The 24,956-nt window shown below is 39.1% G+C and overlaps 1 protein-coding gene across 5 annotated transcripts in view; it reads left to right on the top strand.

Moving 5' to 3' along the window:
• Nucleotides 1-24,364, top strand: part of Fndc3b (fibronectin type III domain containing 3B) — a 328,163-nt gene extending 303,799 nt beyond the window's left edge. For 4 of the 5 annotated variants that reach the window (XM_015494261.2, XM_048814289.1, XM_048814287.1 and 1 more), the window contains 3 exons: nt 6,951-7,117; nt 9,705-9,832; nt 22,094-24,364. In XM_015494261.2, the coding sequence (XP_015349747.1) occupies nt 6,951-7,117; nt 9,705-9,832; nt 22,094-22,405 (607 nt within the window). In that variant the 3' untranslated portion in view covers nt 22,406-24,364. The remainder of the gene's footprint in view (nt 1-6,950; nt 7,118-9,704; nt 9,833-22,093) is intronic. The other variant, XM_048814288.1, reaches the window with a different exon arrangement.
• The last annotated feature ends 592 nt before the right edge of the window (nt 24,365-24,956 follow it).

Raw genomic sequence — 24,956 nt, 5'->3', positions numbered from 1 at the left:
TCAATATGTCTTTGTGCTCCTAAAACTTGCCACACACCCCCATGGAGTACTATGACAAGCACAATTAAAAAAAAAAAAATTGTTTTGGCTTTTGGCTTCACAGAAATGGCAGAACATTTTTCAGTTTTTTTTTTTTTTTTAATTTTAGAGCAGTTTTAGGTTCACAGCAAATTAAATTGGAAGGTACAGGGATTTCCCAAATATTCTCACCCACCAACATGTAACACCTCCCCCGTGAGCAGCATTCCCCACCAGACAGGTACATTTGTTAGAATTGATGACCTCTGTCATTGTCACATCATCATCATGCAAAGGTGCATGGGTTCACAGTTACATTAAGACTCACTGTTGGTGTTATGTGTTCTTTGGGTTTGGACAAATGTTTGACGACCTGTACTTACCAATACAGTGTCACACAGAATAGTTCATTGCTCTTAAGTACAGAATTTTAAACAAATTCTTAAATCACTGGCAAATCACTAAGAGTAAGATCCATGTGTGCTTGTTATCATTTAAGTGTTTTGTTTCTAGGAGATAAAAATAGGCAAAACTGTAGCATGGGGAGGGAGACACAGAGCTATCAAGAATTTATTTAGACTCTTAATGACCCATCTAATCTTTTTCTCTCTTTTCCCCTTCCCAAGTACATATTTTTAGAACTTGAGAGCATTTCTCCCCATTTTTCTTTTCCCTAAGTAAAAATACCCAGAGTTCCAACTCAGTGGGCAATGCTGAGGTCTGTCCCATTTTTGTATTTTCCTCATCAATTTGTGGCTCAGGTTTGCCAGGACAGGGTACATAGCATTCACATGCTGCTCCACTCTCTCCCTGACTCAAAAGCCTCAGGGAATGTGGACAAGAGGGGTGCCATTCTGGGGACATCCTCAGGATTCGCTAACATCGGGAAAACAAGAAACATTCATCAACCTCAGTACTAATAATATTAGCATTACGATGTTTACGTAGTATTAAAGACAGTACTCTTTACTGAATGCTTCCTAAGTGCTAATGGATTCTACCTTTATTCTCATTTAGTTCTCGAAACAACCCCACAGGGGGAGTACGGTGCCCTTTCATAGCTGAGGAAATGGCTCGCCTAGTTAGACAGCCCAAGCACCAGCTGAACTCCGCCCAGGCCTGCTGACTCCAGAGTTCCGATATTATTATTCCCGTTATTCTGTTGTCCCACAGAGGATGGTGAACCAGGGGATCTGCGCTGCAGCAAGCCTCACAGGTGCTCCCTCACTGGCCTCTTGTCCCCACGGGAGCCCTGGATCATGAGGCTAATGTCTGTTCCCCAGGAACAGGCAGTGGGGCTGGAGGTGGGGTAGATGACCTCAGAGATATGGCCACTGCGACCCAGAGTTTCCGGGCAGTCTCTAAGAATTTGTGTGTGATGCCACAGCAAGTGCTGGGGCTACATGTGCCTCCACCTGAACTAATACTAAAATGACTTGGTGACCTCAGTTTTGGGCATGTAATGCATTCCAGGAACCAGCTGCCTGCTTCCGTATTATCTCAGCGCTGCTCTTGTCAGTGCAGGAGCACTCGTGGTGAAAATAACAGAGTGGACATTTCATTTGTACTCCTTGCTCACCAAATCAGATTGGTAATTTGTTTGGGGGAGAGCTGAATGTCTGCCATAGGCCATAACAGATGCAGCAGAATATCACTAATTTAGATTGAACTGTTCCTTCTGGGTCATAAACCACTGATAGAGGCCTGCATGGTAGGAGCTGAGAGCCATAGGGGACCTCAGGGTCCTTTACCTGAAGGGTGGTCTGTGGCACTCTGGTCTGTGACACTGGGTTTGGAGCTGTTGGATAATATGATGTATGGGACTCTTCACCACGAACTGGGCTGTGCTGAACTTTCTGCCCAGATTACTGTGTTTGACTCTTAAAACAATCTGTATGGTAGATAACTGCCCCCTGTTTACAGAAGAGAGAAACTGAAGTTCTGCAGGGACAATTGATTTGGCAGTAAGGGGCAGAGAGCTGAGATTGCTGCTTAGGTCTTCCTGGGTCCAAGTCCTTGTGCTCCCACAACTCCCCAGCAGTGTGCAGGGCATGGAGGACTATGAGGGATGTCCCACCTCAGCAGCAGCATAGAACAGGAGAGCGGCAAGGTAGAGCAAGTGTCACTCCTCATGTAGTGTTTCCCTATTGCCAGGCCAGAGCCAGTGTATCAAGGGCCCAGAGTTTTTCACTGTGCCTGGCTCCTTGTATGGGCACCCCAACTGCTCTGAGTCCTCATTCCTAGCTGAATTCGAACCACTCAGGACCTCCTCCTTCTCCAGGCCGAGGGCAGTGCACACTGAAGTGAGAACCCAGGCCTTCTGCATGCCTCTGCTATGTCCCAAGACCTGGGGTGCATCAACCTGTGGAGGGTCCAAGCACCAACCTGGGCACTCTCAGTCTGAGGGAGAGGGAGGATCGGGAAAGCTGCCTGGGAACCTACCTTGTCACATGGCAAAGCTTGTGCTAGGCTCTCAGTCCTGGTTGCACTTAAAGTCTTGAGTCACTGTGTCTTATTATGATTAATTCTACTATCACAGGAGGTCTCTGGCTTACTTATTAATCAATTTTAAAATTAGGTTGATTTTTTCAAAAAAGTTGTAAGAGAATGAAGAAAATTAAGTTGGTCTTTGTAAAACATATTTGATGAACATTTTTAATCTCTCCCAGAGTAGTTCTAGCTACAGGGGTGTTAACCTGCAGAGCCTTCAAGGCTAGCCACATGCACATGGCCATAAATCACTGGCTCTGAAGTAAGAAGAGTCTCACTTTTCCCGCCTCCCGAAGGGGTGGGTAGTAATTATAGAACAGGGTTGAGAAGGATTATGTTCTCATTGAGTTATGTGCTTCTGTTGTTTTGGTTGGTCTTTGTAATTTGGAATTTGAGGAGAAGGGGAAACAGAAGTTGCTGTCAGGTGAATATTTTATGCTAAGACCTACCAGAAAGACATCTGGGGTCAAAGGCACTTGCTTGAGGCCTGCTCTGTTCAGGGGCTGGCAGTTTTACGTGACGTCTCAAGTTGAGCACCCACCACAGTGTTGGAGGAGGTATTCCTGCCCGTACTTGGCCAGCGTGAGGGATAAAGCCCCACAGCTCACATCCAGCTTTACACCCAGAGAAAGTAAAATAACCACTATGTTCAACAACAGTGATGTGGATGGTCTCTTAGAAGGTAGATTGGGGTCCTTTTTAAAACCCTGTCTCCTCAGCATTCTAAAAATGAGTGGCTGACTGTTACATTTCAGGACAAGACAAAGCATTTTATTTAACCCATTTAAACCTCACAACAGCTCCATGGGGTAGGCTCCATCCTTACCCTTTATGTAGATGAGAAAACTGAGGCCCAGAGACTCAAGAGCTTGCTGGTATTTTGTAGCCCATGCAGCTGATTCTCATCTCAGAACCTACATTGACTGGAAGCTTGTGAGGTACCCAGATTGGGGGAGGTAATCCACTGTTACCCTTAAAGTTTTCAGAATTCAAACCCTTGAAACAAAATACCAAATTGTTATCACAGGAAGATCCTATTTTCAGAAATCTAAATTAGAGAGGTGAGATTTCATGGCAGATTGTATTTTTGGTTTATAAGCTGACTCATATGTCAAGTTTAGAACATGCACGTGCAATTAATGCATTTTCTTATTGAATTGAGTAAAATGACACAAAGTTAGAAATGATCAAGATAAATAATTTCCCTATCAGAAAAAATAGTAATGCCCAGGCTTTCTCATCTTTTACCCTATTCTCGATGTTCTCATTTTTGCTGTTCTTTCTACTCCTCTTTTTCCCCGCCTTAAGAAAAAGGCAAAGTGGGGCTGGGGTTGTGGCTCAGAGGTCAAGCTCTCGCCCAGCATGCGTGAGGCACTGGGTTTGATCCTCAGCACCACATGAAAATAAAAGAAAAAGAAAAAAAAATACCTTTACAAGTACGAAAAGCATCAACTCTTGAATAATATGCAGTCTATTGACATCTGTCTTTAATGTCTCCCAGTGTGTGGCTTCTACTCACAGGAGTGAGATGATGGGAAAGGTTCTCAAGAAGACAGTGGATCACCCTCTTGTCTTCCTGCCAGCCTTTCTGACCTTGGGCCCCAGTGGCCATCTTAGAACACAGGCTGACAAGGACATGGCCATTTCTTTCTGTAGGTGACAGTTTGGTGTGGGACTGATTCTGTTAATGCTTGGGCTTTCCTCCCAAAACTCTCAGGATTCCCGATGTCTCTCCTTGTGTGTTTCACTCAGGAGAATCCTATGTTTTGCCTACCATCTCTTCCCTCCAATTACCTGGTTAATTACGAGACATAGGAGTTTGTTGCCATCTGGTTTTCAGCTCTTCCTGTACACATTTTGAGAACAAAATAGGGGAACTCTCCCCTCCCACCCTGAACCCCATAACTTCCTCCCGTGCCCATTTTGTGGGGAGAGAGGTAAGACAAAACAGTGATGACTCTCATCAGAACAACAAGCAGGCCGTGATTTATTACTGCCACAGTAGGAAGTGGGCTAAATCAAGGACGGGACAGACATGTGCCTTTTCTAGGAAAGGCTGAAGAAAGAACAAACTACTGTTTCTCTCACATTCTCAGCTCCTTCTGCTGGGAGTACCAGGCAACAGTTCCCAAGTTCTCCAAGGAAACAGCTATGAGGTGGGCCTCTAGCAGCTGCCTTGCTCTGCCTTCACTGAAAGCAAGATGGTGAAACCTCAAACCCAAACTGGGGTGGTGGGGCAAGGGTGGGGGTGAGGGTTAAGATCTTCAGAAGCTTCCTGGTCACTCTTTTCTTTTTCTAAACACAAATGCAACTTTACTTTTTTTGTGTTTTTAAGTAACACTATCTTGGGACATGAATAAATTCTCTAATGGCAACATTTTAAATTTGTCATTACTATCAGCTATTTCCCCAATGCTTTTTATAAATTGGAATGCAGCTTTAAACCATTAATAAAACATTGTAGTACAAAAGCAAAATATCTAGTCTAGAAACAGCAAGTTTTGATGTATTTGAAAATTGTATGTGTGCTATTTGCTCAATTACACTACAAAATGAGAGTCCTGAGTGCTTCAGTAAATGTCTTAGTGACAGTGAGCACTACTGCCTACATGTATGATTGAATTTGGGCACAATAATATATTGAACCTGTTTTCAAAAGGAAATACTCTGCTTAGAGCACAGCATGCCAGGAAAGCAGTACTGTTCCTAATATTGTTCTCCAGACTCTTAAAAAAAAAAAAAAACGGAGCTTTATGGCAATTTTGTAATGAAAATCTAACACTTTCGCTTCTTAAACTGGACTTCCATTTGTGATATAATTAAGGGCAATTATCCCTGTTAGAGATTCTGGCCCAGAATCTGAGGCTGAGTTAATAGCTGTTTGCCTGAAGCATTAGCAAGGATGTCTTCATTAAGGTGGTAATGTGTCAAGAGTGCTATGCAGGTTGCTATGGTATTTGTGGGTTTCAGCCTGGACTCTGGCTTTCCCTGAAATTGAAAGTGCTCAGCCTTCAGTAAAAGGTACTTTCTTTCACAAGCCAAACAGGCAGACATTAAATAGGTGACATGATGAGGGCTCAGGAACTTGATTGCAAAAGCTACTACATGCCTGAATGTAAGTATTGACTCTGACAAGTTAAAAACAAGCAGGTCAATTTAGTCTTTCTGTCTCTCCATCCATTCAAGACTATTCTCTAGCAATGGAAAAGCCTTCAGAAAGCCCTGCCCACACTGCACAAATTGACCCGTGGAATCAGGTTTTGTTCATCTCCAAATCCACAGAACCTAGCACACTGCAGATGTTCAAGAACTGGCACAAAATGAATTGTGCATAAATTGTGCTTACTCTTTAGGCCAATTCAGCCCAAGAGTCAGGCATTTGGAACTGTAATTCTGTTACTGACTGACTTCCGGTGGTATCTGAAGATAATGGCTTGTTCTTGGAGGCTGCAGCAAAGCACAGGCAGTGGGAAGCAGTTGGCCTGTGTAGGAGGACAAGGCATTGTGGTTGGATTAACTCAGGGATAGGTTCTCAGAGTACCCTTGGACCAGTGTGATTCAGACCCTGAATCTAACAAGGATCCTGGATGATTTATGGGAAGTTATATCATTTCCAAAATTTTACAGTTAACTTTGTTATTTAAAAAGTAGTATTAAAAATGGTAACAGTAGTTTTAGTTACTTTAGTTTCATTGTGAATATATTAAGTCTTCAAAACACTGTGAGAAAACATCTAAAATGCCATACATTTTTTTTTTAATCTTTTCACCTTCTATTCTTAGGTTTCTTGGAAATATTCTAAATGTCTTCTTGTCAGTTTAGGAAAGGGGGTTTAAAAGCTCTTAAAATAAATAAATGTTAAATTTAAAAGCATTTCCTAAATGTGGGTTATTTGGAAAATTTGGGTTAAGAGGTCATCTTATTTCTGAAGTTCCCAATTAACATTAATTTCACTGCCTAGTGCATAATAGAAAGTAAGTTAACAATGTCAGATTTTATATATTTTTTCCATATTTTAATGGGCTGGGGTTGTGGCTCGGTGGTAGAGCACTTGCCTAGCCTGTGTGAGGCACTGGGTTCAATTCTCAGCACCACATATAAGTAAATATGTGAAATAAAGGTCCATCAACGACAAAAAAAGGTTTTTTTAATCATAATGAAATATTTGAAATATTAGTAAATAAAAACAGGAACAACTGATGATTCTAGAATCTAAACAATAACTAAAGGAATCTCATTCCATTCTTTATATTGCTTAAATTTGTATTTTTCTTTTAGGAAAAATATTAGATATTAAATTTGACCATAACATAGCAACTGGTGGATTCAGATCATGAAAAGCATTTATTGAGTTGGCAAACTCTACTCCATTAATTTGCATCATAATTTATTTCTTGTCATTAAGAGTTCAGACAACTAATGGATTCTTCTTCTTTCTCTAGGTTTATTTCAATCTACAGGGGACCCAGCCATACCTACAAGGTCCAGAGGTTGACGGAATTTACTTGCTACTCCTTCAGAATCCAGGCAGCGAGTGAAGCTGGGGAAGGGCCCTTCTCAGAAATTTACACCTTCAGCACAACCAAAAGTGTCCCCCCTCCCATCAAAGGTTTGTAGACAGTGGACTATTGTCACTATCCTGTGAGAATAAGAAAATGTTGGAACTTTGAGTAGGAGGCTCAGTTCTGGCCTTGAATGCATTCTTGATATTCCTAATGCCAGTATGATAAGACTCAAAAGAACATTCTAAAAGAGAAGGTTGGGCCATGGGTCATCTGGGGGAAATGTGAGCTCTTAAAGGACAGGGTCTGCAGATAACAGCTCCAGGGTGCACGTATGTTTGTTGCAAAAATAACATAAACCTGAGACATTCTCATTCCCACAGATGATTTAAAAAAGGGGTCAGATCCCAGTGACAGACTTTGGGTCAGAAACAGGGGTCAATTCTGGAGTTAGAGCTCTTAGGACAGTTTGCTGAGTAAGGCTGGAGACCCTCCTTTCCCAAATGCATTCAGAGGACCAGAGGTTGGCATTCATCTCCGTGTGACTTTGGTGCTTTGACCAATAGAGGCAACTTCAGCAGCCTTCTCCTCCAGGCCCGCTGCTCTCACTGTGGAGAACTGCCTATGGAAAGCTAAAGCAGCCACTTTCAGTATTATCTTGAGCTTTGTGAGGAACTAGTTTCTTGCTCTTTCTCCTTAATTGAATCAGGTGTCGCTGAGTAGTGAGACCCCTATATATCCAAATCTTCTCCCACATCTCTCCAGGAGAGGAAACAAAAGTCACTCTACTGAGCTCTTGCCTGTCTACTTCCAGCCACAAAGTTGTGCCTGACTGGGCAGCCAACTTGCAAGGCAGGGCAGACAGTGACAGGAGCTGGAGGTTGCTCACTGAAACCTGAGGCCAAGCCATTCTCACCCAAAACAGCATTGTTCTTGGGCAGGTCCCTGCTGCTTGCCTGGTGGGGGAGTGGGGACAGCACTAGTGGCTTTATCCAGCTCCTGCTCAAAACAGCCCTGAGGCTGATGGCAGGATGATAAGTACAGTCTGTGGAAAAGTTTCTATATGTTTGGCCCTAGGACTCGTTCCACATGGGGAACCGAGTCTCCTCCCACCAGGGCACTGAGTCAATTACAGGAAATTGAGGGGTCTGGCTTGGACTCTGCAAAGATTCCTCATAGTTCCTTTGAGGGCTAGTTTATGGTAAATGCCTTGTCCTCTTCCCTGCCCCACAGGCTCTGCAACAGCTCCTTTTCTGTGACTAAATAATTAGTATAAATTTGCATAACATGTCCAGCCTCGCCTGGTCACTTAGGGGAGACACCTTGACCCTTTGATGCAGCTTCATCTCTCAGCTCTAACAAAGATGATTCCTGAGCATGTTGTGGCTAGTTGATTTGTGGGTACCAATAACGGGTTGCCACATTTACCAATTACCAACTTCAAGGGTCCTCTCCATATTGAGGGGCACTAACTTTGTGTCTTTGTGTCTTGAAATGCCTGGTGGGGATTTATTTTATGGAAACCTAGAAGAGCAGTTGCACTTCATGGTGATTTTATTTCAGAAGGGCAGTTTCCCCACACTGCCACAAAGTCGGGCTGTCTTCCTCCCACTCTTAGATTCAGGAAATTGTTGTCTTGGCTCAAGGACTGTTTAGTCTGTTAAGATTCCTTATTTAATTTCCCACAAATTGCTTGGGAGTTTTAGCCAAGTAATTCCAACTCCTTTCTTTGTTTGTTTTCTTAAAACCTTTATTTTCTTAAACGGTATCATATCATTACAGAATGGCAAGTAGAAATAACTCCTGTAAAGAATTAATTGCATGTAATTAGAAATTGAAGTGTCATTGGGTTCAGAGAGACGAGTCGCACATTCTGAAACACAGCAGATATTGAAGTATGTTGTAGAGATAGCATAAGCTATGAGAACTCTTACAAAATCTTTAACATTCTAAGGCTGAGGGTATAGCTTAGTGCTGGAGTAGTTGCCTAGTGTGCATAAGGCCTGGGTTCAATCCCCAGTACCACCAAAGGAAAAAAATCTGTAACAGCTTAAGTGCTTTACTAAAGAGTAATATAATTTAGCTTTAAACAAGAATGATGAATTCAGTGGACTAAAAATAAACTAAAACTGTAACTACAGCTTAATTTGCAAAGCCTTTCAATGCTGCCTATTCTCTGGGACTTTTCTCAAATGTCACCTGTTCCTCAAAACTTTCTTAGACTCTTACCCAGAGGTACATTGTCCCTTTGGTGCTGATCTGCCTTTTGTTTTATTTCTTTTTGTACCTGTTCCATTCCTGCTCTGCCCCTTCCCTCATCTAGATCTTAATTTCCTTGAAAACAGACTTTATCTTTATTCCTGCATGCCCTTGAGGACCTGGCCTAAGGACCTATATCACAGAAGGTGCCAGTAACCACAGAAAAAAATAACAAAAACAGAATCCTGTGGCAAGAAAGTACTAATGGGATGAGAGAGGACTTGTCATGAGTGGCTTCCTAGTCGAGGAGTAACTGCTCTGTACCTAAAGGGCACCCTGCTGCGTTCCCAGGAGGATGGGCAAATAAACCCCCTCTCAGAGCAGTCACAGGGCTAGTCTCTCTCTCTTTCTAGAGTTCTCATTATTAGTACTAGAATATCGACAATTAATGTGGTACTTCGAATTTAAGCTTGGATATGTGGATTTGTATTTCAGCACCTCGGGTAACACAGTTAGAAGGAAATTCATGTGAAATTTTATGGGAGACGGTACCACCAATGAAAGGTGACCCTGTTAACTACATACTGCAAGTATTGGTTGGAAGAGAATCCGAGTATAAACAGGTAAGGCTCAGTATGTATGTCATATAGAAAGCTTTGGATTCAGTGTGGCTCCTTGCCTCTGTGCAAGGCCATAAATGATTCAGAGAACTACATCTTTCTTAAATATCAGTGGTTGAAACTGTCTAACATGTACCTGTTACCCAGTTCTTCTGGGTATATAAATTCTAATACACATTTCATTTGTTGGTATTCATGTTAAATTTTCAGTTCTCAACCATAAGCTTGTCTTGCAAACAGTTTTAAGTTGTATGTTTGCATTTGATATTGACCATGATATTTGCAAGTATCAACATCTGCATATAATTGAAAACTAAAGTGCCAGTGATTTTACTATAGAGGAAAAGTAGTCCCAACCTAACTACTGTCCTTTCTGCTTGTTATATGGAAGTTACAATGGAATGATAGGGAGATGATCCTTTGGCCCTGAGGCCTGTGACTCAGAAGTTCTATATCCCTGCTGGTCATCCTTTATTGTGCATAGGAATCACCTGGTAATCTATTAAAATGCAGATTCTTATTTGGCTGTTGGAGTGTGGACACTGATGTTGCTGGTCCATGGCCAGTAATTTGAGTAGTGAGGTTAAGTCAATCACATGATAAACCTGTTTAAGAGAACAGGTTTGGCATATAGTCAGACACCTTTGTGGTCCTTAATTCTTCCTAAGTCACCCATTATCAGGCCCCTAACCATGATGGATTCAGATACTCTGGGGTTTCCATCACATCCTCCGGAACTTAATGAAGTAGCAATGTAATACTATTTCTTCCATTAAGAAAACCAAGGCTTATTCTTCAGTGGCACTTATAACAATTCATCATTTATATTGCACTTATAAATGAAAATAAATGTCACCTGTCCTCTGAAACATTAGCATAATTTGTGAAGACCTTTTTTTTTTTTTTTTTTCAGCTAGTAAGGCTCCAAATACATAAGTGAAAACAATTCAATACAGAGTTTGTGTGACATTGCTTGTTGGTGTTTCTTAGGTAATAATAAAGAATACTTGCAAATAAAGTGTGTTTTAAAAATCAAAATAAATTCTGGACACTTTGTGTCAGATAAAAGACTAAATTGTTTTAAATGTATTTTCCAAAAACTGTATCTTAAATCTGTTGTCTACCAGTATTGGTTGATGTCAGTGATGATGTCCCCAAAGTTTCCATCATTCCTCTTAAATACAAAGGCAGTATACTTTTCTTTCCCTTTCCTATCTCATTGTATATGAACATCCCATTTCAGCATAAGTAATTTCACAATGTGTTTCATCTTATCAGAAAGATATAATTGTTCTCAGGGTCTCGGCTCAAATAAAAGAGAATTTTCCCCATTAGATTTGGTTATCTTTAACACCAGTAGCATCGTCGCATTCCATAGCAGTGTTGAACGGTTAAAATGAGAGCTGTTAGGAACTTCCACAGCTTATCATTTGACACTCAACGATGATTCATTTCCCAACAGTATGTTCATTCCGTGTTCATTGTTATATATTTTAAAAAACTTTTATTCCATGTACCATGCTTTTCTATTTGTTCTTGTAAACATGTTCTGCTTCTGGAAGCACAGTGACTACTGTTTCATAGTGAAAATGCCCAGGATTCAGTGATTTTAGATTTTTATTAGTAGATTGCTACCTTCAATCCACTGTTTAATGCTGTATATTTAGACCGGTGGATATTTAAACATCAGTAGAATAATGCACAATCTTATATCTGCCACAGAATATTTTTCTCATTCTAAACAGCTATAAACACATGTCCATGCATTTCCAACATTTGCCAAGAAAAAAGTAAGGGGAGCAATAGTACGTGAGAAGCCATGATTGAGTCAGGGACAGTTTGTACTAGTATTTTTTGTTTTGCTTTGTTTTTGTGGGTTTTGTTGTCATCACTTCTCCCTATTTAGTAAATGTTAACTTAAACATGATGTTTTGAGTACTCCCTTGACTTGTTCTGGACATGAAGGCTATTTTTATTATGTGTGCAGAGCAGTGGTTAAAATGACTGTAGTTCAGGGATAATAGGCAATGGGCTTTGAATTCATAGAAGCAAAGCAAAAGTAAAAGAAGAGGTAATACCAATCAGTGCAGAGCCCAGGACCTGTGGTGCACCTTGCACCGTCAGTTACAGCACTAATCAGACGGGGCCTGCTAATAAGCTTGTGTTTGCTTTTCATTTGCCTAAGATTGGTACATAGGCTCTCGGTGAATGTTTCCTGCATTCATGGAAAAGGCAGGTTCCAAGAAATAGGGCTATTTGTACCTGTAGTGGTGGTGAGAGTAAATTCAACATGGGCAAGATACAGATTGATATTTATCATGTAATGAAAAAACACACTCATAAAAGGAAGAGTGTTCTTCCCAAGTATTCATGGCCTTCTGTGATGTTTTTGCTGGAAACATTGACTTAAGTTGGCCTTGGTTCTAGCTGATTAGTGCTCATGTATCATGATGGTGGGACAAGCAACAGGTTTAATAAATAAGCATTAAATCCTTATCTAAAATTTCATTCTGCATTATAATGCACAAATACATCTATTTGGCCTTTCCACCATTTCATACACATTCTGAGCACAGAGGTCCCCACTCTCACCCCACCACCCCAGGAAGCTTTAACTTCTTTTCAAACACTGGTAGTTAGTTGCAAAGCATTCTTGAGAAGGATGAAAATTGTGTCTGTGCATGTAACTGATTTTTTTTTTTTGCATAGGCACTTTATATGCATAAGAAATAAAGCAAAATTATTCTTGTTCATATCCCTCTTCAGACAGTAATCATTTTTACAGAAAAAAAAAATGAATATAAGCATTGAAGATGATAACTTGTCTAACAAACTAGAAAAAGTCATTTCTAGTGGCAATCAGTACTCAGGTTCATTGTATTGAAAAGAGAACCTTTGGGGCATCTGGAAGTCATAGGAGCTCCACCTTTAGTTGGATGGCATCTCTGTGTAAATATATCTTATATCATCTTTGGAATTTAATATTGAGACATGTATTAATTCTTCATGGTATCATAAAAGGTTCTATAAGGAAAATCTTCTTTTCATCAAACTGTCTTGGAAGTCTATAGCACATCCTAGAGTCACAATATATTTCAGTGACTTTCAACACAGAAATTAAACAGTGAGGCTATGAGTGTCTTATAGCATTTTTTAAAGGGTCAAATTCAAAATAATATAAAAATAGATCAAAATGGAGATTTTTTAGAAGCAGTAATTTATTTGACTGGTGTTTTGTTTGGTTGGTTTTGGTTTTTTGGGGGGAGGGATTGTTTGTTTTTGTTTTGTTTTGTTTTTGTTTTTTAGATTTATAGGTTCTTTAAGTGTCCATGAGCCCTTACACCAGGAAAATTTTCATATGTGCATTCACTTAAAATTTCATGTAAAAATGAATTTATATCGAGTTTCATAGCATCCAGATATAGGACCCCTGTTTTTTTGTTTGCTTTGTTTTGTTTTTTTGAGAAACTATTAGGTACTTTGGATTGTGAGGGTACCTAACAGTACTTTTTCAGAGTTTTTAGGCCAATTAAGTTGAAAAAAGCACATATACAAGAAGCAGTTCAGTAGTCAGTAATAGTATCTTGGCTTGTCTTCTTCAGCTCAAGAACACGATTGCCTGCCCAGCATTATTTGCTCCTCAGAGAAGTCCTGCAGGTTGGCAAGATTCCCTCTTGAGCCAGAGGGTGGCATGAGAACAGATTGCCCCTCCCATATTTCTGTGATTTTGGAGGAATTAATTCACCTCGCTGAGCCTCAGCTCTCTTGTTAAAAGAGCAAGAATAATAATCCTCCAACTCAGATTGTTATTATGAGCATTGCATCCATTCAGACATGAGAAGGAACTGTTTAAATGATAACATGGTGCAGTTGCATCTCCCTTTCTGTTCTCAGAGACAGGGCAGTGTCAGGAAAGAGGTACCGGTAAGCCTCCTGCAGCCGGGCATGTACTCTTCTCAGATCCTCCCCAAAAAGCTGCTACAGGATTCCAACTATACAGCACGTGATACAGAATTAAGGCCTATAGATTTTTCATTTCAGTTATCTGGGTCAGTACTACTTCATACCCTCCCATTTGGAATAAACATGCCAAAATTGCTTTAAAACATATTATTCATCAAATCAAGAACAGAAATAGTCTTTGTAAAAACAATGCTACATATATACTTATTTACAATATTATGATTGGTGACATCAATAAAGAAAATCTTAAGTGGAGCTCTGCCTTTTAAATTGGGTGGAGGCGAAAGAAAAAGCCCATAATAGTGCTCCTGTCAATGAAAACAAAGGATTACGAAGCATGGCCAGCTCCCGTGTGTAGAGCTACATAGTCCCACAGAAAGTGACCCAGTGGAGGCACAGCTGTGCAGCAGGCTGGATGATCTGGTGATTTTATGGCACTATCAGCTCCTGAGTCCTGTTAGGCAATAGACATGCTGTGGACCCCAGACCCGTGTGGATTCCTACAAGTGTTGTGTGCGGTAGGCTCCAAGGTCACCTGACACCAAGTAATTGCTCTGGAGTCCTAGGCATTTCCTGCAAGGAAATCCGGAAGTACAATCCCCTAGGTGCCATTTTATGCTACATTTCTTAAAGTCCTACCGTATACTAGACTCTGTCCAAGAAGGTGGCTCTGTGTTATCCCATTGAATCCTATCAGTGATCCTATGAGACTTGGTATTTCCTTCATTTGGAGGATGGAAGCATAGCACCTTTAAGGCACAAATGTTACAAAAATGTTGAATTGAGGGCTTCTTAATAGTACCAGAGGCTTTTGAATCTGTATTTTTGTTTTAAATACCCACCAGTTTATAGTTAAGGTAGATTTACAAGTATAATAATACAATGATACAAATAATTTATTTTCATTTGGTTGTACAAAATATGATTGACTTATTCTACATCCATTCATTTCGTTTGTTAAAAATTGAGGGAGAAGCACATTTTGAGAAATTGTTGTTACTTATAGCAAGAAAGCACATATTTGAAAATAACAGTCAAAATATAAATAGTGAAAAATTAAAATGAATTGAGAGAGACATTTCATTTTAAAGCCTACCACCCTTACTTTGTTTGAAAATCCTTAATGTGTTTCTCTGGAAAAATCTCCAATTCTTTGCTATGAGATTTGACTAGCTTCACCACACTGGCTCATGTGAATTTGCTGGTGTAAGGACATTATAGTCAGACCATGGATGGAGAAGTTCTAAAGTACACATGTTCACACACTTGATGTAAGTTTTACTATTTGAAAACATCTCAAAAACTATTCATAGACTGGGATTGTGGCTCAGTGGTAGAGTGCTTGTGTGTCACATGTGAGGCACTGGGTTCAATCCTTGGCACCACATAAAAAAATAGTTATTTTTTTAAAAAACTATTTACCTATTTTTTTTCCTTTTGAGACCTATTTAGAAACACTTTAAACTGCTAAAATGAAGATATTTCATGCAGAGTTTTTTTTAATACTAGGAAAGATATAAAATTTTAGTGTCTTGAGCAGTTATTAAAATACAGGTTATAAAGAGCTTAATTAAATAAAACCAGAGAAACACTGTCTACAGTGGGCCAATCTTGCATGCTGCACCCCAGACTTGGTCTCATTACATCTTCTGGCAGTTTTGAGAGTTGAAATTTGTTAGACCCTTTTCACAGGTGAGGCTGTTAAGGAAGAAAGGTTATGTGAGCCTCCCAGGGTCTCAGCCAAGACGCTGATAACTCCAGGTGCAGGGTGCTATCCACTCTCCACTGCTGTCTGCAGTCCCTCTGCCTTGGGCCTGCCTGAGCACTCAGCTCCTCCAGACCTATATCATAGTCACTGCAGGGACTGCCTCCTTTGCCCTCCATTACTGGACTCTCGTTCTGCTCCATTGGACAGCTGTCCACATCTGTGCCAGTGTCCCCATGTCCTCATTACTGTAGCTTTCCACTGTGTCTTGAGACCTGGAAGGCACAGGCTTCCCTGCTCCCACCTTGTCTCTCTCCTTTAGAGGGTCTTTGCTATTCTTAAACATATAGATGTATATTGTTTTAATGACGGTACGTAAAACATATTCTCAAGCCGTGGATCAGTATCATGTGGAATAGAGAGTAACAAATGTGGTCGATCCCACGTGACTATGATTGTTTACACAAAAGCAATAATTTTCATCAAACTTCATGAGATCAGAATCCTCGGGAAATGGGGCATTAGGAATGGTAAGCTTTTGTTCAGCTAAGAATTAATCCAAAAGGCTTAGTTTAATAAGCATTAGTGGATATTTCTAAAATACATCAGAAATGCCACATTTTTTATCAATACACTGAAAATAACTTAATCGCGGTTATCAATCCACTTTTTGTCGTGATGGCTGTGCCTATACTAAATTCTCTCAGTTGCCTTATGATTTCTGTGTTTCTGATGCTTAATGTTCATAGAACTTATTTCTGGCAGTTATTTGCTCTTTTCAAACAATATGGGGTAAGAGTGTCTATTAAGAGTATTTGGAAGTTTTAATTGGAGAACATCACTGAGCATCTATTTTGACAAGCCATTATGCAGATCGCTATGGAGGCAATACAACACAATCCCACACTGTACTGGCAATGCTTGTGAAAGATGGGTGGTGTCCAATTAAAATAACAAGAATGGCTAAAGTAAAAACATGGAAAAATTAAAGCCTAAATTTCTATTGGATTTGTCATTATGAAGTTCCCTTATTAGATATTTTTATTTCTTTCATTAAGCTTTTTTCCTAATGGTAAAAGAATAGTAGTATTCCTTTGTTCTGTTAAGTACATTTTCAAAGATCACCACTCTGAGGAGGTAGGGTTGAGAAATTCCATCAAAATTAATATAGAAAGTTTCTTTGAAATTCTCTGAATTGGGTTTCTGGGAAATGAAATATACTCTGGACTGATTTTCTTAAAAGGATGTAGCCATGCAAATTCTGAAAACCAGAGAAATTTTTTAAATAGATGTAAGTGCACATTTATATCCACTTTCCAAAAGTCTCTAAAACATCTGTGGGAATAGATTCTTAAGTAGTTTTCTGCAATAACATCATCCTTTGATGGCAGAAATTAGGAAATCAGAAAAACACTGCCCAAGTCTTTGGCACAGACTGAGTCGGGAGCAACTTTCAATAACATGAAAAAGAAAAGGCAGTGTTTTCTCTCATAGGGAAAATCAAGACCCAGGCCAGGGTATCTGGAAGTCGTTAATGGATACACAAGGGAGATGGTGGGGCTATGTGAAAGTCCCGTGGGAAAACACAGGCCAAGAGACTGCACCCAGTCACACTCATCCTCAGATGGGGACTAAGTGGGTGACAGTGTCATGCCATGTGATTGGATAACAATGGGAACATTTCCAGTGGTGAGCATCTCTGAGTTAGGTGGGGTCTCACCTTGAATCCACCACTTCCCTTATTTGCAGTGAGATTTTAAGAAATTAACAGCCTCTCTGAGCTTTATTCATTCATCTCGAAAATGGAAGTAATGATATTGACCTACAGTGTAATGTGAAGCATTAAATTCAATGATATTGACCTATCTTCAACATGTTCCTTTTACAAAACATTTTCTCATGTTTTCTCATTTGATATCTGCAAATCCTCTCAGAAGTAGTGTACTGTTACTCTCCCCATGGTAAAAATGAGAATACTAAGGCTTAAGGCTGTTACTTAACTAGTAAGTGGCAGAGCAAGGACTTAGCCAGGATCCTATTTTTAGTTGCTGTCCTTGGGAGCACGTCTAGTGCCTCCCAGTGGTCACATCAGTCCAGACCCAGTTCTCACAGGGAAGAACTAACTGCTTTGTTGTTCCACCCTTTGTTAATTACAGGTATTGCAAAAGGTGTTTCCTCTAAAAGAATTGAGAGAGGCTTCAATGGCAGCTTTTTCCAACTTGATAAATACCACAACATTAACTTATACCACCATAGAGCGTCAGAATGAATTGTGTATCTGTGATATAGCAGAGAGGGAAACCAAAGCCCAGATGGCAGTCAGTCAAGGGGCCTGCCTGGTCAAACTGGTGTACCACTCCCAGAAGTTGTAAATCATTCCCTTCATGAGCAATTTCAAAAAAAAATTTTTTCCCTCATAAAATTCCAACTTGAACATTTTCGATTTAAGAAATTAAGTAAGTAAAGAACATTAACAACTGAGAATTCTCTTTAAGGAAAAAACAACAACAACATTGTTTTCCTGAGACCTCCCACATGTTGGTAACTTATAAATAGGCAGTTCCATGGAGGTATGGTCTGAACTCTTCAATAGCTGGCTGTGTGCTTTGGAGTGATCACCATGACAACGAACTCATCTTAATATATTCATTTAAACTCACTGGAACAGTGAATGGCAAGAAAGGGTCTCTCAGTACCACAGGGGTTTTCTTTACAGCCCTTTCCTTCTTGGTTGCTCTGGCCTGGCTCTGTAACTCCTGTTGCTAAGGCACATACCACAATTTGTAAAGAAACGGGGGTAACTTGCCAAGAGGAACATGCTTACAGTCTCACAAAGGGAATAGCAAAGCAGTGAGAATTCTGAAAAAGTATTTAAGAAGCAAACAATTGATTTCCTGGGACTCACAGTCACCAAACAGAAATACAGTAATTAAGACATTTAAAGTCAGCTTGTAAGATTTGAAAATAAGGGAGGAAAATCTTAAGAGAAAGGCTAAATATCAAATGAACAATGGAAGTCTGCTGCCTTTTTATTTTATTTTTTTTTATTGGTTGTTCAAAACATTATAAAGCTCTTGACATATCATATTTCATACATTAGATTCAAGTTGGTTATGAACTCCCAATTTTACCCCAAATACAGATTGCAGAATCACATCGGTTACACATCTACATTTTTACATAATGCCCTATTAGTAACTGTTGTATTCTGCTACCTTTCCTATCCTCTACCATCCCCCCTCCCTCCCCTCCCATCTTCTCTCTCTACCCCATCCACTGTAATTCATATCTCTCCTTGTTTATTTTCCCATTCCCCTCACAACCTCTTATATGTAATTTTGTATAACAATGAGGGTCTCCCTCCATTACCATGCAATTTCCCTTTTCTCTCCCTTTCCATCCCACCTCATGTATCTGTTTAATGTTAATCTTTTCTTCCTGCTCTTCCTCCCTGCTCTGTTCTTAGTTGCTCTCATTATATCAAAGAAGACATTTGGTATTTGTTTTTTAGGGATTGGCTAGCTTCACTAAGCATAATCTGCTCTAGTGCCATCCATTTCCCTGCAAATTCTATGATTTTGTCATTTTTTAGTGCTGCGTAATACTCCATGGTGTATAAATGCCACATTTTTTTTATCCATTCATCTATTGAAGGGCATCTGGGTTGGTTCCACAGTCTAGCAATTGTGAATTGTGCTGCTATGAACATCGATGTAGCAGTATCCCTGTAGTACGCTCTTTTAAGGTCTTCAGGGAATAGTCCAAGAAGGGCAATAGCTAGGTCAAATGGTGGTTCCATTCCCAGCTTTCCCAGGAATCTCCATACTGCTTTCCAGATTGGCCGCACCAGTTTGCAGTCCCACCAGCAATGTACAAGAGTACCCTTTTCCCCACATCCTCTCCAGCACTTGTTGTTGTTTGACTTCATAATGGCTGCCAGTCTTACTGGAGTGAGATGGTATCTTAGGGTGGTTTTGATTTGCATTTCTCTGACTGCTAGAGATGGTGAGCATTTTTTCATGTACTTGTTGATTGATTGTATGTCCTCCTCTGAGAAGTGTCTGTTCAGGTCTTTGGCCCATTTGTTGATTGGGTTATTTGTTTTCTTATTGTTTAATTTTTTGAGTTCTTTGTATACTCTGGATATTAGGGCTCTATCTGAAGTGTGAGGAGTAAAAATTTGTTCCCATGATGTAGGCTCCCTATTTACCTCTTTTATTGTTTCTCTTTCTGAGAGAAAACTTTTCAGTTTAAGTAAGTCCCATTTGTTGATTTTTGTTATCAACTTTTGTGCTATGGGTGTCCTATTAAGGAATTTGGAGCCCGACCCTACAATATGTAGATCGGAGCCAACTTTTTCTTCTATCAGACGCAGAGTCTCTGATTTGATATCTAGCTCCTTGATCCACTTTGAGTTAACTTTTGTGCATGGCGAGAGGAGGGGATTCAGTTTCATTTTGTTGCATATGGATTTCCAGTTTTCCCAGCACCATTTGTTGAAGATGCTATCCTCCCTCCATTGCATGCTTTTATCTGCTGCCTTTTTAAAGTGTAAGATCCTTTGCTGTCTTTCAGTCTGCCCATCACTGGGCACAAGATCTGTATGCTTGTGTTCACTAAGGAGGGCTCTACCTCCTCCTAGAAGTTTGCAAACATACACATCGGGCTTTAGAAACACGGAGAGACATCGGTAGATTTCCAACAACTCTGAACAGCTGGCGAGTATTTCAAATAAAATTGAGCTTGTCACAAACACTTTTTCATTTCTAGGGGATTTTTATTAAGGGGCAAAACTGACAGCTTTATTAAGGTGGCCTGTTACTAAGTTGAAAATACCCATCTCTGTTACTTTTAATTGCTGTACTTTAAAGGGTACATTTGGTATTGGTTTGAGGTTTTAAAGAGAACAATTATAATGGCTAACTTTTACGATGCAGTGTTACATACCAGGCGTGTTTAAGCACTTTATAGGTGCTCAGTGCTACTCAGATAGACAGGGTTCAGTTAATTGTATTTCCTTTTTTAATTGCTCATCAGTCCAATCTCAATAATTTGGTTTAGTTGCAGCTATTTTTTCCTGTGTCTATTCATTGCATCTAATTTAAACTGTTTAAACTTTTAATGTGATAGCATTTCTTCTAAGACATCTAGCTGAAGCTCAGTAACACTGTGGTGGGGAAACTTTGCCAGGCCTCCTGCTTCCCTCCCCTTCTCTCACTCAATTCAAAGGGTGATAATTTTTAAGTAGTTCTCAAGTCCTAATAGTAAACCTCCTGATGATTATGTTAGGGTTAACTAAAGGGAAGAAAACATCCCAGCTCTGAAATGAAAGAAAGCAGGTTGGTCATATGCACAGATAACACTCAAGAGAGAGAGGCCACCAAATTATTTTAAATGTTAATTTGTGATAAATTGGATTACATTAAAAAAAAACTCCTCAAGAAAACAATTAGGCAGGCCACATAACTGAGAAAATATTCACAATACATATCTGCCAAAGAACATCTATATGAAGAGCTTGTACAAATTATCAAACTCAAACTAAAAATGAACAAAAGACTTGTCTATGTCCATATAAAAGAGATTATCTGAATGACCAATAAGCACATGAAAAAAATAACAGAACATCATGGGATGAGGTGCCACTGAAATATGAAAGACGGTGGATAACGTGTCAAAGATGGGAAATAACACAGACTGTTATACTTTGCTGGTAAGAGTGCAAAGTGGTTGAGTCTTTGTCTTTTGGGAAGATTGTATTTCACCAAGATAAATATACACCTACCCTACCCTATGACCTAGCATTTCTTCTCCTAGACAATTGCCCAAGAAAAATGAAAACTTAAATTCTCAAAGATTTGTACAATGTGGTCATAGCATTCTTATTGTATAAAACCCCAACACTGGGAACAACCCAATTGTCAATCAAAAAGAAAAAGGATAAACTGAGGTATGTTCTATGGTGAAACAACAGTCAGCAACAAAAGGAGTAACTACTGAGTCACTCATAATGAAGGTGAATCTCTAAGGCGCCAGGGAATCCGTTTGCTTCCATCTGTATGAACTCAGAATAGACAGAAAAAGTTACAGAACAGAGTGTACCTCTTGGGGAGGAGGAAGTGGATTTTCTTGTTGAGTCAGTGTTACATGTCAAAAAAATCTTCCACTGAAAACTTTGCTTTTTATTGTTTATATGATTTTTTCATTGTTTCAGCTTTAAAATATTACTTTGTTTTGGGAACTGAAAACGTAGAGCTGCTTTTATTAAGGCCTCTTCTGATTTATAGCCTGAATTATTAAAATTCAACTAGATAAATCTTTATTACTTAAAATGTCAGTTGCATTTCTATTCAGTGCCTTATTTCCTTCCATCGGAGTTACTGAATTTTATATTGTTATTTTATCCAAAGTGAGCTGGAATGCCTTTTCTTGTGGATGAAACAGATTGGGAGATATACCTTTTTCTGTCATTCTTGTTGATGGGGAGTGAATTTAAACCAAGCCAACGTCCACAAGGCTCCTGATGTTACATGGTGATCACTATAAAGAGTACAGTATTATAAATTAATTAACTGGGACTTTTCCTTTTCTCACAGGTGTATAAGGGAGAAGAAGCCACATTCCAAATCTCAGGCCTCCAGAGCAACACAGACTACAGGTTCCGCGTGTGTGCGTGTCGTCGCTGTTTAGACACCTCTCAGGAGCTAAGCGGAGCTTTCAGCCCCTCTGTGGCTTTTGTATTACAACGAAGTGAGGTCATGCTTACAGGGGACATGGGGAGCTTAGATGATCCCAAAATGAAGAGCATGATGCCTACTGATGAACAGTTTGCAGCCCTCATTGTGCTTGGCTTTGCAACTTTGTCCATTTTATTTGCCTTTATATTGCAGTACTTCTTAATGAAGTAAACAAACCGAGTGAAACTAGAGGTATGAATCGAATTAATGCTACACATTTTAATACACTCATTTATTCAGATACTCCCCTTTTTTAAGCCCTTTTGTTCTTTGATTTATTTACTTCTCTTGTTTTACAGATTTAGCTAGGAAAAAAAAAATGTCAGTGTTTTGGTGCACCTTTTTGAAATGCAAAACTAGGAAGAGGTTAAACTGGATTAAAAAAAAAGAAGAAGAAAAAGAAGCAAAAGAAGAAGAGAAGAAGAAAAGCAAACCAGATACCAAAAGCTAGCTTTCTTATATTTTCTTTAAAATTTTCAAATTTACCTTTATTCTATTTTCACTGATGTCTTTTGCAAGCCTTTGATATTTTTTTATGTTCTAGTTTAGTAATTTATATTCACCAGTCACTTCTTTGTCTTGATCCATCTGTATTTGTAACCAGAATCACAGTGTGTGTAGGTACAGGGCCAGGATTTCATGCAAGCGTTGTCAGGGTATCACCACATAGCAACGTACGGAAGATGTGTTCACTCAGATAAGGCTGCCCTAAACCATCGTGTCACTCAGTTATTTAATTGTGTTTAGCTCATTTAAATCAAAATGTGTACTTTAATCTAAAATGTTTAATAATCTGTATTTCTTATGATTTTAACACTATGAGCTGCCTGTATAAGAAATCAAGTAACCAAAATGCACCTATAAATTATGGAGCATTGTAGATTTTACCACGTTGATTCATAGCAGTAACTTTAAAAGGGCATTGTGCAATAGTTAGTTGTTTCCTTGTTCAGCTATTTTAAAAGCTGCTTTACCTTGTTTGTCTGTCTTTGTGTATAACTACTTCTAATCTAATCACTAGAGTTATTATATATTCTGTTATGTTTGACCAGAATTATCTGACAAGAACTGGTGACAGTTTAGTGCCTCTGCCCATTGTCCATGACTTACACTAATGTGAGCCGTCTTCTTATGTGTCAGCTCATCATTTTTTGAAAGATTTGCCTTTAGGCTGTTCTTTGAGGTATCAATGAAGTGATTGAATTTCAATACCTTAATTCAGTGCCCATAATACTAATGTAACAGCAGATGAAAATTGATACAACCCAAAAGGGAGTCATCTGAATTTGTAGTTCCTATTACTGTGGGGTTGATCTGGCCATGTTTGGAGTGGGAATTGTATTTGGTGGTAAGCACAGGGTGTTTGGGGGTCAAGGAGCCTAGATTCTTTCCCTGGATCTGTCACTAACTTGCTGCGTGACCTGAACACGTCACTTTACCTCTCTGTGCCTCAGTTTTCCCATGCATGAAAAATAAAATAAAATAAAATGGGGATTCTAATGTTTGTAAGTGCTTTGAGATCTTTGATCAACAGGTGCTATTGGAGTGCAAAGCGTTACTCTTACATGTTTGAGTCATGAGATAATCAATTTTAACCCAAAGTCATTGGATTATTTATATGAAGTCCATAATGTTCGAGTACCTCAGGGACACTTAAGAGTTGGAGGTGCAAATATATTCCAAAAGGGTGCAACAGACACAGCATATCCCCCTGCTCCCGTTTTTTGTATATTTTTGCTATTTGGTTTTTCTTGATCATAGCTACTTTGTGCTTGATCTATGTTGTCTAAGATGCAGTAAGTATCCTGTACTAGCTTATAATATTCCCATACCAAAGTCATGGGGAAACCAACATTATTTTGTTTTTGGTTTATTTATACTATATTCTGCATACAGTACTTTAAATGCCAATTACAGTGCAATCTTTATTTATTGTAAAAATTTTAAATGTACTTATGTACTAATTTTCCCTTGTAGCATGTTATTTTTTTTGTGTGTTTTATACTTTTGTAATTTTAGGTCAGTCTTGTTCCTTGGCAACATCTGTAGTATTATTAACCTTCTGACATTTTCTTGTGTTTTTAAAGGTAAGAGCATCTAGTGCATTAAATGCCAAAAAAAAAAAAAAAATCCATTATCAGTGATTGAAAGGTTTACATGTACCCAAAAAACCATAATCATCTCTTGAAAGAGTGCTAAGATCAATGAATTATTCTGTGTGCCTATATTGATGTAGTAAGTACTAGAGAGTTCTGTATTTTGTTATATTGACTACAATGATGAGTTTAATTCTTGCAAACTGATGATATCAAAGTAGATGTATTTTTGCCAAAGTTCTGGCCTTCCAAAAACTCATCCCCTATTTAAATGTGATGTGACCCACTATGACATTACATCTGCATTTTCTGAGACAATTTCAGGCAGATGTTTTGGGGAGAAGGCGTTTTTTTTAAGCAATGAAAATTCAACTGAGTAAGAAACCCTTTTTGCAGGGGAAAAATGTTTGTCCTTTTATAAACACTTCAGAACTGCTGCTACAAAGAAATTCTCTGATTTGGTTGTATTTTTTAAAGGAAATGATACTTTAAGCCAAAATTGCTATGCAGAGATGATCCTTTTGAGGTTTCCATACTCTTCCTCTAATCATCAGAAGCTGAAGTGTGTGAAATACAAGCTGACAGCACTTTATTTTATTGCTTTCTATTATGTCGTATTCAGTATA

Source organism: Marmota marmota, unplaced genomic scaffold (assembly GCF_001458135.2).
Source record: "Marmota marmota marmota unplaced genomic scaffold, marMar, whole genome shotgun sequence".
NCBI lineage: Eukaryota > Metazoa > Chordata > Mammalia > Rodentia > Sciuridae > Marmota > Marmota marmota.
The sequence above is the reverse complement of the archived record's forward strand: the minus strand, read 5'-3'. Positions and strand labels throughout refer to the sequence as shown.